Genomic DNA, 19,773 nt, shown 5'->3' on the forward strand with positions numbered 1-19,773 from the left:
GGCTGCAACCTGGTTTCAAATACAAAACACAAATGGATCCCAAAAGGGAGCTATCATTCCGGATATCTAAAGGCTATCTGCCAGAACATTTAATTTTAAAAGATGCTAATGTACACATTGAAGTTTCGTGGATTTTAATATGCATAGTAATACTTTGTGTGGGAAGAAGAAATCTTGATAACAAGCATACTAAAAACACATGGCTGTGGAAAGCCCCTCCTTGTCATTATAGGCAGATAAGTATGTATTGACATGTTGTCTGGGGTGCTGGAGAAAGGGATGGTTAAATGGTTAGGTTTACATATAACTGCAGCTACTTTTTCAATCTGTTACATAACCCACCTCATAACTTAGGCGCTTTCTACTTTGTAGAATTCTGTGGCCTTGCTATGCCACAGCTTCATGTACGTTTGCCTCATGTTTATGACTAAGTGGTATTTCTCCCCGTTTTTGCTGCAATTTTGAGTTTGTAGTATTTTGTAACTAGTAAGGTGTAGAAGAGACTTAACTGACTAGATAAAACGCTACAGATAGAGAAGTATTTTCTAGTTGGTTACTATGGTCTGTTTCCCAAAATATTGATGGGAAATCATTTATGGATAGAAACCATAACAAAAAATGCCACTGTGATATCTTACTCAGTTTTCTAGTTTTTTTTTTTTTTATCTTGAAGTCTTCAGTGTTCTGCTTCATTTGGATGTTTAACTTGCATGGTTGAACGTACTCAACTTGGATTTGCTTTTATCTCACTGCATGGCCTACTTATGGTAGAAGTAGGGAGCCACTGCTTTCTTTGAACTTTCTGCTGAAGTCCCACTCATTTATTCTTTGTTTTTTTTTAAATCAGTGTTTTCTCCATTTTACTGTCACTAATTTAAAGCACTTTGAAATGTTTGCATTAATGGCATTAAAATAAAGTAGGTGATTGACTTGAAATTTCCTCTCCTATATTATTATTTTCAATAAAGAACCAGAATTTTATGGAGTCTATGGTAGACACGTCTGTTAGTAAATGCATCTGTATTCAGTACAGATTTGTAGAATTAAAATACAGGGGTTTCTGCTGAAAGAAGTAGTACAATACCATGAGTTCCTATAAGACTGGTGTTTGGAAAGCAATACTCGCCTGCTCAGTGTGTATAATTCAGGAGATGTTAAAGCAGTTGAAAATGAGAAGTCAAGAAGTTGCCTTGCCTAAAGTCATAACAAAATGTCTGATAGTCAAACTGAAAAGCAAGAGGGAAAAGTAAAGAGTATTAAAATTTAGCACTTACATAATCCTCTACATCTTTTGAGTACTAGCGATATTAACTATTTAAGCCTCTGGATTAAATTTTCAGGATAAAAAGAAATACCTATATGTATTATCCTCTTTCTCTCCTGGCAGAACAAATAGACCAAAAGGCTGAATAACTCACCCAAGGCTTGTGCGCAATTCATGCTGTGTAGCAATAATGTTTGTCTTAATGGTGTGCAAGTAGAAATAACAAAACAGGATCCCTATTTTGATGTAGGTGACAAACCTAAGACATTGTCTAATAAAATTGTACCGTCAATTTGCAGCAGTAATGCAATGCTCGTCTTAGCAAACTGCAGCACTATACATGGATAGCGTTGTTTTAATCTAGGCTGCTAAATCTTTAATTATCTTTCATAGTAAAACTTGTCTGAATAAATTGCTCTATTGTTACCCAGTACTACTGTTCTTCATACAGATGACAGCAGTGGAGTTGGATGCTTGGGTCACTTCTTATGTCCTACCATATCCCTGGCTTTTGTTTAAGGATTTGGATCTATTAAAAGGAGAATTAATGTGTATGAAAAATAATGAATGTTAATTTTGGAGCATTACATCCACTACTGTTTCATAAAACAAGTGTGTAATAAGTTATGGCAGTACAAATTTTCCCATTCCGTGAAACTTGCCCATTTATTTTAACAGATTTGTATACTGGGTCACCTAATGGTGTTGAATAGATAGGTTGTCTCTGTTAGCATTTTTTTGGCTTGTAGGACTATTGGGATAAGTTTGGGTGTAATTTTTGTAAGATGAATATAGAAATTGAAAGTATAGGAATTAGAAGTAATTTGAAGCTATTGGCGCATCAACTGTAAGTAACATTCTCTTTAGGTCTTCCACAATGTCACCATTTCATCTTCAATGATGTGCAGCTACCAGTAGGTTTCATGACTGTAGCCAGATAATTTTTGTCAAAAAACACTACCTACTCAATGTATCAATGTATCAGTTTTACATGTATTTATGTACATGTATATAGCTGTAGAAGAAGGAACTGGCTCAGATGAGAAAACAGGCCAAACTTATTGGAAAGAGAGATTTGCTTCGACCCTTCCTCAAATTGGAGATTTAGTTCCAAACTGTGTGGATGCTTCGATTGCTGTGGTGTGGATTTTTGAGTCGCTGAGACTAGAGATGTTTCTGCAGAACAGCCATGCCAAAATCTTACTCTCAGCTACACCTCTGTGAAGATGGCGACAGCCTCGAATGGGAGATGTGGGAGGCAAATAAAAATGGCAGAAGTGGTGCTGAAGGCAGACCGAGGAACTTGAATAAATAAATTTTGGGAGCGTCCAAGTAGACAAAGTTATAGCACGTATAAAATTATCTGTTAAATATGTTAAGAGGTTGAAGCTTCCTTTCTGTCACTGTTGAATAATCGATTATCTTTCCAGTGTGTCGCCCTGTGACAGGGACATGCCATTGCTAATTTGTTTTACATTTAGTGCAGTTCACCATCGTGGCTTGCATTCATTTTTGTTTCAAGTATATATCTCAGTGAAATAATGGTATGAGCATATATGCTTCAACAGGAAGCTCTTTAATACTTGACTACAAACTATAATATTACATACTCTTATGCTGACACATTTTATCAGAAGTGAAGATGCAATTTCATAACCCCACAAGCATTCCTTTCCCAGTGAAGGAAGAGGAGAAAGTCAGTGTAAAAAAAAAAAAAGGCAAGAAACTTTAATAATGAATTCTAGAAAAATATCGTAAAGCAGAGCCATATTCATGTCTATTTGTATCTGAAAATTGGACTCTGAAATTCCAAATGAGTACAGATAGCCTTTGGGCTTGCTGTCAGTGAAGTCAGTCAGCTATGTAGAACAACAACCTGTGATACTTTCTAACTGCAAAATTTTGTTTAAAGAAACCATTTATATTTAAAATTTTTTCTACTCCTTTTTCCCGTGGTTGCTAGCTATGTCCATAGCAACAGATAGGGATGTTGCAAGTGGAGTTCAATGTCTTGATTATGTGATAAACTGGGGAGAGAAGAAAACAGATATTCTGTTTACACACCAATATTTTGAATGCAGTAACAGTTTTATAAGAAGGAGAAGCGACTTGAGGAAATTAACTTATTTTATTCTGAATCTTTAGTTTCCATTGTTGACTGAGATTTTTATTTTATCTTCAAAGTCTGGATCTTTCTTTTCGTTTGAGGACTGCTGTTGCTAGAGTAGCACGTCCAGGCAAACATTCATCAGCACGGCTCGGTCAGATAACACCTGAGCACAGGCGTGACAAGTACTGGTATCAGCTGGACTAAGCCTTTGTTGTTTAAAATTAATAATAATAAAAAAACAAAGGAGTGGAGTTTTTGGATAATAATTATGTCACATCACTTGCCCCTGGCTTAGTAGCATTGTCTCAAGAACCGTAATTGCTCAATATGAGAATAATTTTAAATATATATTTGGGATATGTGCATCTGAGTGTGTATTTTGGGAACTTCTAACTCCACAAAATAAAAGTAAGCTTTTCCAATGGTGGACTGCTGTTGTTTTTATAACAAGATTCAATAGTTGACAACTCTGCTTAAATCTGAGGTACTTCTTTGCAGCAGCCATATACATATATGGAGCCATTTGTTAGGACTTTTCTGTTTCCAAATGAAGATTTTCTTAATCTTCTCATGTATGTCATATTTCTGTTTGCACACCGTGTTTGTGTTTTTTCGTAAAATCATGATGCTATTGATTCCTAAGACTTCTGCCAACACCGTTATTCTCCGTCTTGTATTGTTGGAGTCAATTATTCCATCTCAAATATAATGTTTTCAACTTGTTTTCATTGAATTGCAAAACTCAATATTACAGAGTATGTCTTGAATAGGTCTTGATCGGTTTGAATTTTAATCCTGTGTTTCAGAGCGTTTGTGACATTAACAGTAGATTTAGTAAGTGAAATCTATATTCAGTCAACAAATGCCAACAAAAATATTAAATAGTGCCAGATCAAAGAGAGCTCCTGCAGATTTCTACCTGCTGTTGCCTTCCAGGCTGGTAGTGGGCCACGGATCATTCTTTAAGTATGGTTTTCCATCCACTTTTGCAGCAATCTTACACTTATTTTGTCTAGAACATGTTTTACATAATGCTTTCTTGAAGAAACATGAGAAATAATGTCAATAGCCTTGCTAAACCAAGATCTCGCAGGCTGCAAAGCCACAGCTAAAAGTAGGGAAGCCAAACCTGAAAAATGAAACTCTACCCAGCTCTCTTATTTCCTCCTGGAAATGTATCTGCCAAAATCAAGCAGTCAGCTTTACGTAAATGTGTCGATAGCTCGTCTGCTTCCCCTGTCGATAGCTCGTCTGCTTCCCCTGTCTGATAGTATTCCACCTGTGCCTGGCAATTAGAGCTTTTTCTTCTTGTTTTTCTTTAAATTTGCTTTGCTCTCATGACTAGAAATTCCAGTCATTTTCTGGAATCATGTGTTATGCCTTGGCATAGAGAAACAGTAGTATTAACTAGTGTTGTTTGTAAAATCAATGCATTGATTTGTGTAGTTTTACGTAATATTCATCAGCTGTGTAAATAGAAAGCATGATTCAGATTTCAGGTATATTATTACTGCAAATCAGCTATCTATTAATACAAATTTTATACGACTGACATCCAGTCACAGTGCCTAGCGCTCTGTTGCTATGAACATATTGTACTCTAGCAGATATACTAACGCTTTGCTCTAGGAGTCCTGAAAAATGTGGACTGTTAGCAGAAGATATGTATTTAAATAAAACTTTGATTAATAATTTCCAATCAGAACTGGAAGATGCATGGAAGATGAAGTCCTCACTCTGTTAAGCCAAGCTTTCACTACCCACGATCAGGATTTCACTTAAACAGCTGTATTTTTTACTATGATAACTGTATTTTTAACTATGATATAGCTATATATTTTTCCAAAGGGAAGTCCTTCAGTAATTACATTGTTATTACTCCATAATCTCTCTATTTCCTAGTAATATCACTGTTACTGTGCAACATTTGGCTTGTGGAGGAAGATTGGCTATGTAATGTGAATAAAAGTTTTTAAAGGAGAACAGAGATTTTCTAGTTTATCTTGTAAAGAGGGATTTGATAGTTGTATTCGTTGGAGGTAACATTGGAAAAGAGGCTTTGTGAAGGCCTTTTTGTTGCAGTGTTGCACACTGGTTCATGAACAGATGGCTATCTTTTAAGAGGAGGCTCAATCAGGTTATTCTGTGGTTTTCGTTTTATTACAGTGATGCATTTGTAAGCTAGTATTATCTGTTTATTGTGTAATCTGATAACTAATAACCTAAGAAATATCTAACTTTTAAGAGTTATCCACTTATACTATAGAGTAGATTTTGGTATTTTCTGTTAATAATGGCATTTCTTATGAAATCCACCTATTTAAGATACTGCAGAGTGCATTTGCAGTATTTTAATAAATGATCCGATTTCCAGAGCTGGAAAAGTTTATTTAACTGCAAAAATATTATCATAAATGCCTTAATGATGATACCCACTTTTGGAAAATCTTTTATTTATTTCTAAAGGCTGGATCCATGTTCCACTGATGTTAACATAATGTCTTCCCAAGAATTTCCATAGGCTTTAGGTCAACCTTAGAGAAAACATTTGCATGAGATTTGTTTAAAGTACTTGCACAACTGACAATACAGAAGGCTGCAATTAAAAAATCCCAGAACGTACCTCAGTGCTTAGTTCTGCCTGAAATAAATGGAAGTCATGAAAAGCTCATTAGGTACCTGTCTACATTTTCAGATACTGAAGTGCTTTTATGTATCCAGTTCTTTTATCTCCATCATTGCTTTGTTTCCCATCCTGTCCGACCATATTCTTTAGGCTGTCATAGCCGTAGCTGTTAGTGTCAAAGGCCTGGCTTCCCTTCGCCTTCAGATCGATCTGTTCTAGTCTGTGGCTACTCTTTGTGTTAAAGATACCATTGAAATACTGGTATAATATCATGATACTGAACCCACCATAATGGCTGCTTTACCACTTGCAGGTGCGTACATTGCTATTTGTATATTGGCTGCTGTTCTCTACAGGCTTCCACTGAACTCTGGAGATGCTTTTTAAGTTCTTCTATTAAAATGTATGATTTAAAATGACCCTTTCCTTATGCTTAAGGAACCCTGAAGAATCAGTCCGCTTACTGAACTTGCTGCTTGCCCCAGTCTTGAAAATGTTGATTGAGTTAAGCGCATTATTACTTTAAAATAGCAATATTTATGTTTTTCATAAATTCTATACTGAGTATGAATTACTGACAGATCAACTCCATCTGCTGCAGTTGTCTTCCTCAAATATGCTAGTAAACTGAACAGCCGGGAATCAGATTTTCCTTAGAACATTAGTGTGATGCTGTCATAATTTAAAAGTTATAACAGACAATGAAAACAAACAATAAAACCAGGAAAATATGTTAAGCCAATTTGAGGGCAGTCTGTGCAGCTGTTGTGCAAAAAGTGGCTGTAACCCCGATAAAGGCTGGGCAGTGAATCTGGAAAAGGCTTAGAAACATTGGAATTAATGAGTCCTCAAAACATGAATAATTCATATTCCTGATGCACATGGCCATTTTAGCTCTTACTTGATCTAAATAACTCCCAGAGTCTGCAGCCTCCAATCTCAAGTGTTTCACTCTATACCTATCTTTAGTAACTGAAATTAAAACATTGAATTTTTCTCAGAATTCTGAAAAGTAGCTCAGTAACTCAGTTTTGGTGCTTAATTTAACATCAATTTGACTATGTAGTTGATAATCCAAAAGAATTGTCTTCAGTAATTTTTTTCTTATGTCTTGTAACTCTTTTTGTTATTTTCCTTCAAATGAATCTTAAACTTTTCATGCTAATTTGAGCGTGGTATATGTAATGCTTAGCCATATATTGCAATGATCTCTTTCAGTTCAGATATACACACTTACGTTCATATAGTCTTTGAAAGTTCATTACATTTCACCCATAAACCTTATTTTACTCACATTCCAATGAATATTTTTACATATTATAATTCAATAAAATCTTAATTTTAAATAGTCTTAATAAATACATTTTTAAATGTCCTTTGCTCTTCAGTAGCGTAATGAGTCCAATGGTTTCATTCTCAGAGTTTCTAGCCAATTTAATACAGATAGTAGCAGCGTGCATTTCATTAGTATTAAAAGATCACCCTTAAAACTTTTGGGTACAGCTGCAGCTGGCATCAGAGCAGTCTGAAATACATTTTAGTATTTTCAAAGAATCTTTCTAATGCTGCTTTCCTTAGAACTACAGAAGAAACAAATGTAAAAGTCATTGTCTTTTAATGTTCAATTATTAGCGCCTCTTTGGAATTTTACCTTTATTTGCTTTATCAAATGTCATATTAATTACATTTTATATACACACACTCTGTAAATCTACCACACATTTTCTTTGATTAATTTTCTAAGTCGGTTAAGCTAGTACAGGTTCATTCAATAAGGAAGAAAATTTCATACTGGCATATTCCTTATAGGTTTTAATAAAAACTGTCAGTTGAGATAAAATAAACAAGATCTGCAGCTGGTGTACAATGACTGGCTTCAACAGACTCGTACCATTATCAGAGCTGAAAATCTGGCCTTGTATGTTTTTCAGGAGATTTTTATTTATTGGTAGCTACTAATAGCTTTATCAAAGTTCAGTGTTCTTTGTGTCTGCATTAGAAAATCAAAGTGATATGAGTAAATCAAATGCGTTTGAGTGCTGTTCAAGTAGAGGCTGTTATCTTCTCACTGTCATTTTGTATGCCACATCTTACGTATAAAAAGTAGTGTGCTACAGGAGGAATGTGTTTTTTCTCTACTGCTTTAAATGTTTTTCAAAAGCAAAATAGTTGTGAATTATTAACATAACCACACCATGCCAAAACAGGAGGAGGGCATGCAGGAGTGTTCCTTGTTGACTGACGAGTGTATGAATACTTTGACTTAGCGCCCAACTCTTTTTGAGGACTATTGATGTACGAACTTGTTTCGTCCTGTATAATAATTTTACATGTTGTGCTTCAACCTCATGCTCAAGGATATGAGCAATAGCACAGCTGAACTCAGTGGGGCTTCTCATCAAGTAATGTCAGCAAAGGTAGGAGTTTCTTACTCCAAGTCTTGCATTCAGATCACCAAGTTTGTGCCTGTCCCAATCAGCATTAGTGTCAGCTATTTGCTCCACAGGCTTTCTACGGAACTTCACGTGTTCTCATTTTATTCTCGTGTGGTTTTTGAGCTTCTTGTTTCATGTTCGGTTAAGCCCTGAAACTTTTACATGTTGCCTCTAGACTTAAACCTTTATCTATATTGTCAAGAAAAGACTGTCCAATACGTGTAAAATGCAAAGTGCAAATGGATAACACTAGCCTACAAGGAAGTTTGTGGAGACGTGTTAAGTAGCAGCCCTAAGCAAGAGTAAGCTTGTATTAAACAATGACATTTATTGACTCCCTCAGTACTACGCCAGCACTAACTGTGGGACTGTGCTTTCCTACCTGCTTTAGAGTAAATAATTTTACTCTTCCCTCCCTATCAACACATAGCTCCTCATACGCGTGTATTAATTAGGCTCTTACTTGTCTATGTTCGTTGTCTGTGATGTTGAGATAATTACTGATGCCATAAATACAGAAAGTTTACCTTCTAAGGTTCTGTTGCCTTTGATTTTTTCACTGAATTAGGTGTTATTCCCTGAGCTCCAGACTTTAATAGGTTAGCATTCAGTAAAACGGGTGTTTGTCAGGATCATCAACCCATAACTATGCAGTTTGCAGGCTATAGGTCGGTGTCATTTGCCATTCCCTGTAAAACTTCTTATTGCCATTAAAATTTTTTTTTATTTCATATCTTGTAGCTTTCTATGTGTCACCATAGAAATCCTACACAATCTAAACAGAGAAAAGTCCCAGAACTGTCAAAGATCTTAAATATTTTTTGTGAATGTGTTTGAAGCTGGAAGGCTGTTTTGGATACCCAAGCACCTCGATCTAGATGACTGATGAAAATTGTACAATTCTGTCAAGTCTCTTGCTAAGTGAATACCATTCTTCTGGTTTTAACACAATCTTTTACTTTCCTAAATAGAGCCATAACACTGGAGAATCAGCTGGTGATCCTTGCAACATCTGCAACAGATGCAGGAGGCTACTATGTCCAGGCTGTCAATGAAAAGAATGGTGAGAACAAGACAAGTCCATTTATTCATCTCAATGTAGCAAGTGAGTATCCAAATCCCTGAAAATGCACTGTGGTACTGAGGTCACAGAAGGTATTCACAAAAGTCTGCCCTTTAAAAAGAGCCTTGCTAGCAAAGGATGGATGTTTAGAGGAGGTCAACTCTTCCTTGTTATTTTGGAGTACACTAAACTCCTTGTGCAATCAAAGGGACCTAAGGGTGCAATAGCACCTTGACAAATCAGCCTTAAAGCTGTTTGATGGTTTATTTAGTGCAATTCAGGTAGATGAATGGTATCCCTAGAGGTTTGTTGTGAAGTCATGATCATAATTTCTTTTTAATGCAGGGTTTTATAATACATTGTTTTGCATTGTGCATAAGTAAACAAGTCACTCTTTTGAGTGCAATTTTATTAATGAGTCTATTCCCAGTCTGTGACATTATTTTTACCTGCAGTTATCACAGAGTCCCAGGGAACATGCATTTCATTATTATTTCTTATTATTTTACATTGCAAAAACTGTGTTAACACTTAACATTACAGAGGCATTCCATGAGTAGATTTTACAGCAAAGGAAAACAAGAAGCATCAGAACAATGGGGTCAGAAAGTTGACTGCATGCTAAATATATTGACATGATTATTCAGCAAAAATGTGCATATGTAAGCTGTCGTAAAGTATTCAGCAAATGTGTGTGTATGATAAATCAGTATTCTAAACATATAAAATGGTTTGACTCCTTTTCTAAGGCCATTTCGATAAAGCTGCTTTTAATGTAGCAGTGAGGCAGGGATTATGTTAGTCTGTTGAGCCAGTGTGGAGACTCTTACGTGTCTGACCATAGAGATAAGAAAGAGATGATTGTATAAATTGTCTGTGACACTGGCAGCGTTGCTGAGAGGCTGCTCTAATGGTTTTGATTCCTAGAAGATGCAAGATTCTCGGCTCCGGAGCAATCAGCATGATGAGATGCCCAAGGCCTTTTGATCTTGAAAATCATCATTAGGTTTGAGAGAGGCAACATGGCTAGAATCCTTGGAATAGCAAAACTTGGGAATCTGGGTTTCTAGGCAGGGAATCTAGCAAATCTGTGTTGGGAATATGCTTATCATATATGCTTAATATGGGAATATGTTTATCAGAAGTTCATCAAAAGCAAGATGTTCCTCTGAAACATTTCATTTTTGACAAAACATGATTTTCTGATAAAATTTCTAATCAGATATCAAAGAAAGCTATTCTTAAACAACCTGTGGAAGCTCCGTTAGTGGAATGTGGGGTACATTGTGTGAGAAGTCACTTAGGGCAGGATCAGTGTGGTGCAACAGGCAGCAGAAGAGACAAGCCTGTGTTTTCTTGCAGGTATGTTCATAAACACCTGAAGCAGGCAACGAGAGGAACTTTTCAGGGTTTTTTTGTTTATCTTTCTGAAGGGAAAATATTCCAAATCCATTTGTGAGTTTTGGCCATATTGTGGCATGTAGATTGTAAACATTATTATTTCTGAGGGTGTATGAATAGGTTTGCTAACATTTCAGTAATTTCATTTATAAAGCAGGTTTGTATTGTTTGTATTATGTACCCAATAATATACTTCCCACCATAATTTCATATCTTAATTAATGCCAGAAAAAGTCTGTGATCATGCATGCATAACAAGTGCTATGCAGAACAGAAGGTAATAGGGGCATATGGAAAAGAAAACTTTTAAATGTATGCGGACTTGCTATCATGAATGCAAAGTCTATCTAGAGTGTGAAAAATAGAAATGATTAAATGGATAAAAAAAAATGAAGAATGAGGCAGGATGGAAAGCCAGATATGGATTTGCTTGTTAGGATGGATATTAGCCAATGAGGTTTTAAATTGCCTGCATGATAGCTATGATTATTAATACTATGTGTATGTCGAAGAAAGGCACTTGGCAATAAGACATTGCAGTATCTGTAAAGCAGATGAAATTGAGATGGTCATTCTGAACTTTGATCTGAGGAGAAGAAACATATGTGATACGTTAGATAGAAGTGAATAAACCTGCTGGGTCCAATAACAGTAAATAGCAAAAATATGGTCCTGAAGCAGTTTGCAGGGGATGGTTGCAGAAAAATGATGTGTTTTGGAGGAGTAATAATGAACTCCAGCAAGTGGCTGGAAACATCATTCTTAAAGGTGCTTCCAGGTCTGGAAGATATTACGTTGAATTGTCACGGTCTGATTTGTATCAGGTGTTAAATGTGATGACACGAGTCTGTTTCCTTTAGGACATGTATAAAATAATCAAAACCAATAAAACCCAAATTTAGTAGAACAGATTAATTAAGATAAAATAAGTCAGATTCTAATAAACAGTGTCACAAGTAAAATGGTATATCAAATCTCTGTGTGAGTGCAATATATATTAATTATTGAGTACAATCTAGCTGCATGACTTGGCACACATATTGCCACTTTTATCAAGGACAGAAGAAAAAAACTATGCATGATTCCCATGGCAGTCATCCACCTTGAACACACTGTTAGAGGGATGCACAACCTATTATTCCTTGAAGGACATCAGAATTAGATTCTCCCCGGCCTTTAGGAAAAGCAGATTTGCGGAGTCAAAGCCTGACAGCTGAGAATGCCCTAAGATTCAGTGCCTGTTCTGGTCCCAAATACAAGACTGGTACCAGGAGAAAGGTATGGTCCGTGAGGTAAGCAGAATATGAGCTATAGGGCCTTATCCTGCAAATTAAAGTCAACATGTTGAATTGTGGCTGGAACTAAACAGAAAGTTTGAGCGATTTCTGGAAAATGTGCTAAACTGTCCTCCGATTAATGGCTGTATTTGACACACGTTGAATAAGAACACTTGAGGATGGTCCTATGTAGAACGTGTTTCAAAAATCAAGTCTCCAAGCCGCAGTAGCAGGGAATTCTATACTAGGGCCCTGTGTATTAAAGGTAATTAAAGACACTTCTTTGTGTCAGTACAGCCCATAGCTCTTTGATTCCCAAGAAGCGTAAAGCCTTCGATCCACCCATTGCTCCCAGATTACAAGTACAGTGCGTAGAAGGTGGAGAACACCTTCAGAAGAAATCCTTCTAGCCGGTCACTGTTGTTTCTGCTATGTCTGGGCTCGCTTTTGTTCACATTCTGAGGTTGGTCAGACATTGAAAATGAAGGCGTGAGAATGTCAGGGTTTAATGAAAATGAACAGAGCTTTAGGGCATCTTAGTGTTTTCAGGTATGTACCCCAGATGCATTATTGTATGCTACTTCATTCCTTCAGTAAGCTTTGCAGTAAAGCTGTATTAGCCAACAGGTATGGTCACCACCTGGGAAGATTCAAATACAGCCCAAGTACTCAAGCAGTATTGTTTTTCCTTAACGGCTGAGTTCCTAGCTTGGTAAACACTGGTGTTCTGCATGCCTGTCCTCTAAAAATCATGCGTCTTAATTTGAAAGTCCAAGTTTCCAAAATAGTTAAGTTTATAGCATAAGGCCCAATGCAACTGTCCTTGAAAACAGTGAACATCTCCTCCAAATGGATGTTTCCACTGATTTCAAGAGGATTAGATCATCCCTGAGGTGACAGAGGAGAGATTTATGAGTTTAGATTCTACAGTGACAAATGCCATAGCTAATACTTATAGAGAAGAAGTGGTTATAGAAATAACCGAAAATGTGGTAGTCAAGATGAGCTAAAACTTCAGATCTCTCTGACCTGATAAGGTTTCATATTTTTATTGTCTAACATAACCTCCAATGAATTAAATTTGATCCGACAGGCAACATGCTGGGAATATGCCACATCTGAAATTAAAGTGAGATCTCATCAATTAGTACTGAACTTAAAATGTCTTAAAACCAGTTGAACTGTATATTAGACTAAAATTTTGCCTTTTTTTTTTAACCATGTGTCTCAGCTTTGATGTAAATTAAACAGAATTTTGGCTAGAAAAGACTGAAGGTCAAAAGTTTAGTAACAGGAATAGTAATAAAACTCTATTTGCCATTACATCACTTACTCCTTGTTGAAAATCCACAACTACTGTATTCTGGAAGATCTTGCGATTAACTCCATGGGTAGACTGACTATAATTCCAGACTCGACTAGAGAGGTGTGAGAGTTAATATATCACTGAGCTGCAGCAAGCTTATTCATTTTTAGATTTAAATATTATTTTATAATAAAAAAGTTAAATCGTTATCATTCTTTTCTATTCCTGTCTATCCAGCAATAGGTTTGGTGACAATGTCTTAAAGTGGGCCTTAATTCTTTAGGCTTTTTTTTTCTTGGCTGTTCTCCTGCAGTCGGACATACTCTTCAGCACAGACAGTCTTCCTAAAGACTTTGGTTTGTCAGGGGGATAAAATGACATGCTTTTGATCTTACCAGTGTTGGCAGGACAATTAAAGATGAAACTGTTCATTAAAGTAAGGCCATCATAAAACTCTGATATTTCCTTCAGGGCCATACTCCTTATACCAGCTAAATTTCTGTGAAACTTTGCCCCAAGCCTCTTTCAGTTGCAATATGGAACATAAGAAAGTAAGAAGAATGGTAAATGGTATTTTTCTGCAGTCTGTGCTACTTACACATGCCAGTGGTTCGGGGGGGGGGGGCGGGGAGGGCTTTCTGTTTTTTTTTTTTTTTTTTTTTTTGAGATTCTTGATGAAACTATAGGGATTCTAGTATATAAGTAAGGAATTTAAGAGGTATAAAAAAATATAAATAACCAGATTCATAGGGAGCTTTCTATTACTGTAAAGAACTGGCTGAGGTATTCACGGCAGTGTACACATCGTGTCCTTGCTACTTTATGACATGACAACAAGGTAAAACTGTGGGTCCACTTGAGAAGTCCCAAAAAGCGCTGCTGAGATTTTTCTGTTATTAACTTCAATGCAAAGCTATAGGTGGGAGCACCACTAGCCCAGTTGTAGAAGCTTTAACAGTATGCACTGCTGTTTTAGCTCTTATTTGAAGTATTTTATGGAAAAAGTTGTGTCCCCCAGTGAATGATTTAAATGGCAAGTTTGCAAAAGGTAGGTATGTGTAAGCTGTTCTGACAGCTTAGATACTCCTGCTTCAGTTGCTTTTGTAGCGCTAATCATGTGGAACTGCAATTCAGGGCCTTGCTTCTGGACCTTCTCGTTAAGCTGTGAAATATTGAGATGCATGTCGCTTCAATAGATTTATTAGTAAATTAGATAGTCTCAAGACCTATTCATAATATCAGGAGATATGGAGTGTTCTGCAGACTGACGTCTTTTTCTCATGCAGGCTTTGTAAAAACAAAAACCAAGATTGATGAAAATTTTAAAAACCTTGCCAGCCAGCATTTCTGAAGAGTCAAAGATAATAAAGCCAATTATCATTTAACGAAGATAAATTTTTCCCTTGAGCACTGGGAATGTTTTTTAAAAAAAATTAGACAGACTGTTGAGGACTAAAAATTAAACTCCTGGCTTGGTTGCACTGCAATTAATTTAAAGTACGAGGGTGTCAGGTTGTTCTGTCCAGCCTCTACTTGCAACAAGGAGACATTTTAGTCTGTAATGGTAGTCACCTACATGAGGCTAAATAGACGCTGATTGTCTCTAGTTGAAGCCTATCTTGTTTTTTCAATTTAATTTATCAAAATATAAAATTTACAGAAGGAACGAGTTCAATTTCAGAATAGCAGGGTACTGACTTTTCCCTCAAAGACTTATGTTTGTTTGTTTTTCCTCTTTAAAGAAAGGTTCTCATGATAGCACAAGATGTTTAGGTTGCTTTCAGTGTCCATAAAAATAAAATGTTTTTTACGCTGTTAGGAGAGAGAGTGCAAAAGTGCCATTTTACCTGTCTTTGTACTTGACACAATATTATTTTTGACACCCTTCTGTCAGGTTTGTTCAGAAGATAAGTCCTCAGCAGATTCTGAGCAGACATTTGCCTTTCTGGAAGAAAGCATTTCTCAAACATAATTTCTCATATTAACCATCAAGGTCTGCTCAAGTCAGCAGATGTTGAGGATCCTTCATGGGTCTGTTTGAAACATATTGCTGTATGAATTTTTCATAGCTAGTTCCAGCTTTCAGGTGTATGCAGAAAAAAGGAATAGGCTGGACCCCCTAGAGAATAGATATTTCTGTTCTGAGGTCAAATTCACACAACTTCTATAAACTTGTCAAGCTGCTTTTAGCCCATGTCAAGGGAAGTGGCTTCACTTAGCCTCTGTGGATCAGTGCTGTTGAGATGAAACTAATGCTTCGATGACACTTTTTTTGCTGGAAAAAGACAGGAACATGGGATGAAATGAAATTGCGTTTCTGTGCTCTGATCGTACTTTTCTATGCTGTGGGTCCTGATCAAATACCAGGGAAAGTCCAGGGAAGCCCAGCTCAGCCCTCCACCACATCTACTGGTTTTAATCCGTTCCTTTGCCATTTTCTGCACAAGCTTTGCTTTCCCTTTGCCAAGGAGAAGTTGCAGGAAGGGTGTCGCAGTGGTCATGTGCTGTGTGGTTTCATGAGGAAATGAGTGCCTTGTGGTCTGATGCTCGCTTAATGTTCCTTGGTCATCCAAAAAGTGCGTTTGAAGAAGGCCGCAGAAGTGCTTGGACCTGAAACTGTACGGTGATGATAACATTGGCTGTTTTTAATGCCCTGCGAAAATACAGTCTTGCTTGATGCTCTGTACAGAAGCTGTGTGCTCCATTTTTCTCTAATACAAAAGGGCATAAATCTTTAAACAACGATTTTTGGTTCTTACTGTTTTGAGAATAGGTTGAATACAACTTAAGTATGATTTGGGGCTATATATTTATAAAGTCAACTACTTATAACAATTATAGTTATAACAAAAAGGACTCAATTGAATTAATGGTAAAGGACTGTCTCTGCAATGTTGAAACAATTATTAAGTTAGTCTTTAATCATTCAGAGCTAGGGATTTTAGTGAAGACTGATATTCTCAATGGTTTACTGAGAAAGGCATACTGTACTGCAGTGTAGAATCATATTATATATATTAAAAAGAAATAAGATTAAGTTCAGGACTTAACGACAGCCTTAGACTCCAAAGTTTTTTTCTTTTCTTCTTTTTTTTTTTTTTTTTTAGATTCAACCAGAACTTTGCCATAATGCTCTGCCTTTCCTTAAAGGAAAATGTTCCTCGTTTTTAGCACAAGTGATACAGAGGGAAAACTGGTTAAGAGCATATATAGCTAAACTGCAGTGATAATAAATATTAATGAAGACATTTCTGTGGGAGTTTGAGCTTTTCTTTGGCTCTACCCAAATATTCTGTCAGTGCCTTTTCTGATAAATAGCAGACAGATTTGTTTGTCTGAGGTCTCTTCCTCTTCCTCTTCGCACTATTTTTGACAGTATTTCTCACCACACAGATTCAGTGTGTTTCTGCATCTGCTGCACTGCCCCGTCCCAGGCAACGAGTTTCTCTCCTGCTAGTAGGACTTGACTTCTGGTTGACTTTTCTCAGATTCATTATAATAGTTTAAATATATCAGTCCTAAAAGAAGATGATGTCTTTTTGCAATGGAAAGATAATAAAGTAAACTTCCTGTAATATTTTTTTCAGTCTTATTGTTGAAGAAAACTTAAACTGCCAAAATCAGCATAAAACATTTGAATATCTGACACTTGTTTTTTGTGATATGCATGTTCTTAAAGTGTCGCATCAACAAATGTACAGAAGAGATTTAAGTGCAGAGCAAGTTTTCTTCTGTTTTTAAGTTAGACCTGTTTCTTTCCTCTTCAGCTGCCGGTGAAAATAAGGAAATAAAATTGTATAAAAGAAGGAGCAGTTCATTCCTTTTTCTCCTAAATGCAGCTAATACAATCCTGTTGTTTATGGGGAAGCTAGGAAGATGCACACCGGTTGAGCGTGTGTTCCCTTGGCAAGCGTGCATCCATTATGCACACTGCTCTGACAAAACGGAAAATGCTGAGGGTCTTAAAATCTACCTCACTATTTTATCGTAGTTTCACGTTTCGCTTGTCTGTTTATAGGTTTGTGTGTCTGTAAGAGTTCTGGAATCCACACACAGTCGCAAAACCAAGGGTTGTCTCCTGAACCTTTTATTTATATCTGACACATGCAATTAATCTCTCCCAATCTCTAATCGCTTTTGCTATTACATTCAGCGGAGAGATTTGTCTCCTATCTCTGTCACTGCCCTGTAATTGATATGTGCAGATGAGAGATTCTTAGAGGACGCAAATAAGGAAAAGAGAAAATTGAATTTACCTTGCAATCATTTTATAAAATGTGACATACATCAATTATCCATGCCATCCAGCAAAATGCCATTTTGAACAAACTGTGATGATTTGTTGAAAGACCAACCCAAGAGCAATGCCAGAAAACTGTCTGAAGGCAGGCAAGTTTTGCTAGTTCAACAGACAAACTTTTTTTCTCCGATTCACCTACATTCTTTTTTATAACATTTCACAGTTTACAAAGAAAATGAAAGTTTTGATTAGTGTGTTCCTTCCTAGTCAGTCTTGTGCTAGTACTTTACTGTGGAATAAGATGAAAGGAAGCTACTAAAATAAACGCTATTTTGATCAGACATGAAAAGATGATCTTGGTCACTCAGGACTGAGTCGGCTTGCCTGGGCAAAGGTGATAAAATTAATAGTATAGTCCAAGCCCAGCTTAATTGCGTTCTATCATGAAAAAATGTCTCTGAAGTTTCTTTTCACTATTTCATTGCAGTTCAGGAATGGAACTAATATCCTGCTGTCCCTGGTAAATGCTTTGTGCTCCCGAATTGTTTCAGTTCTTGGCAGGAGAGAACAGTTCCTGCCCAGACCTCTTAAGTTTAAGAAGTACTTTGGGATCTTTGGAAAGCTTTTTGCTGTGTATCGGTGATTCTACAAAAATTCATATCTAGTAAATAGGTAGTAATAATATGATAACAGTAACAGAAATCATAAAACACTGAAGTTTTATTTAAGCTAAGCAATATCCAATGCTGACCACTTCCAGGGATGATAGGACTGACTGATCTTCTCTAGAACTGTGAATTTCTTTGTTACCATTTATGCCCAAGATAAATAGCACTTTTTTTCCCCCCCCTCTGGAAATTTTTAAAGACTTGTTTCAAAGGCATTTGTGTGTGTGTTGTGGGGAGACAGGGGTTGTTTTGTTTTTTCGTGAAGACTCTTGTAGTCTGACTCCCGGCAGGGAGAACAAGCTGTTTGACATTCCTCCGCCAGCTGCTTACTCAAACAGCTGGAGGTTACTGCAGTGTCACATACCAATTTTTTCGCCTTTAATATTACCTTTTGAACTTTTGAGTCCTTCTGTTATGCCATGTAAGTAGATAATTTGAAATCCTTCTCTTTGTTTCATGTCCTTACAAAGTTGGATGTATCTAAAATATAATTTTTATTTAAAATTGCTAAAGCTGCTAAACCACAATGAGAGGTTCCCACCTAACTTCAGATCTCACTGATTTTTGAAGACACAGGAGAAATCATGCTTTGGCAGTAAAACAAAAATCTGTAACTTACTGAAGAGAGCTTGACTTTTTCTTAAAATACCATGTTTTTAAAAAAATGTCCAGGTAATGTATGGCTGTGACAGCTTTATGTGTTTCTATAATGGAAACAGGTTGTCCTAGCTGGACTGTGAACCACAGGATAAAAGGATACAAAATGCTTGCTAAGCAAAATAGCGAGCATCATGTTATTTCTTACAAATGGGATATACTTGTAGCATATCATTTTCATTCATTGGAGTAGGAATCACTCTTCAATTTAAAAACTAAGCACTTTAGGAGCTATTTGATAGTGTTCTTTTAAATTGTCATCGTGTTAGGCAATTCAAATTGTTTGATAAACATGTGTTTTGAGCATATTTATTATTCCTTATCTATATTGTTGACTAGAATAATTTTTGCACGCATGGCGAAAGCCTGAAGATATTCTAAAGGTTGCCTTACACGTGTTAAAGGCCAGCGTGGCAAATAATCCCTCCACCCCCCAGCATGTTTACAAAAACTATTTTTTCTCTTGTTCTTTCATAAACGTATGATTTTAAAACCTTTTAAAGATGTTTCTAATCTTTTCCCAATATACATCACAGAACAGGAAAACTGAATAAGGATAGAAACCCATCACATGTCTGCATCATCTTTCTGCCATATATACTTGATTTGTCTAATTCTGCACAGTGCGTAACAACAGCCATGAACAAAAATGAAAAAAAAACATGATTAAAACTGCAAAATAATCATTTCAGTGTTAGTACATGCAAGATTCAATGTCATCTGTAC

The 19,773-nt window shown here is 36.4% G+C and overlaps 1 protein-coding gene across 1 annotated transcript in view; it reads left to right on the forward strand.

Moving 5' to 3' along the window:
• Positions 1-19,773, forward strand: part of SDK1 (sidekick cell adhesion molecule 1) — a 432,196-nt gene that overhangs the window by 201,986 nt on the left and 210,437 nt on the right. The window contains exon 5 of the mRNA XM_067306719.1: positions 9,407-9,540. Coding sequence (XP_067162820.1) covers positions 9,407-9,540 — 134 coding nt within the window. The remainder of the gene's footprint in view (positions 1-9,406; positions 9,541-19,773) is intronic.

Source organism: Apteryx mantelli, chromosome 16, assembly GCF_036417845.1.
Source record: "Apteryx mantelli isolate bAptMan1 chromosome 16, bAptMan1.hap1, whole genome shotgun sequence".
NCBI lineage: Eukaryota > Metazoa > Chordata > Aves > Apterygiformes > Apterygidae > Apteryx > Apteryx mantelli.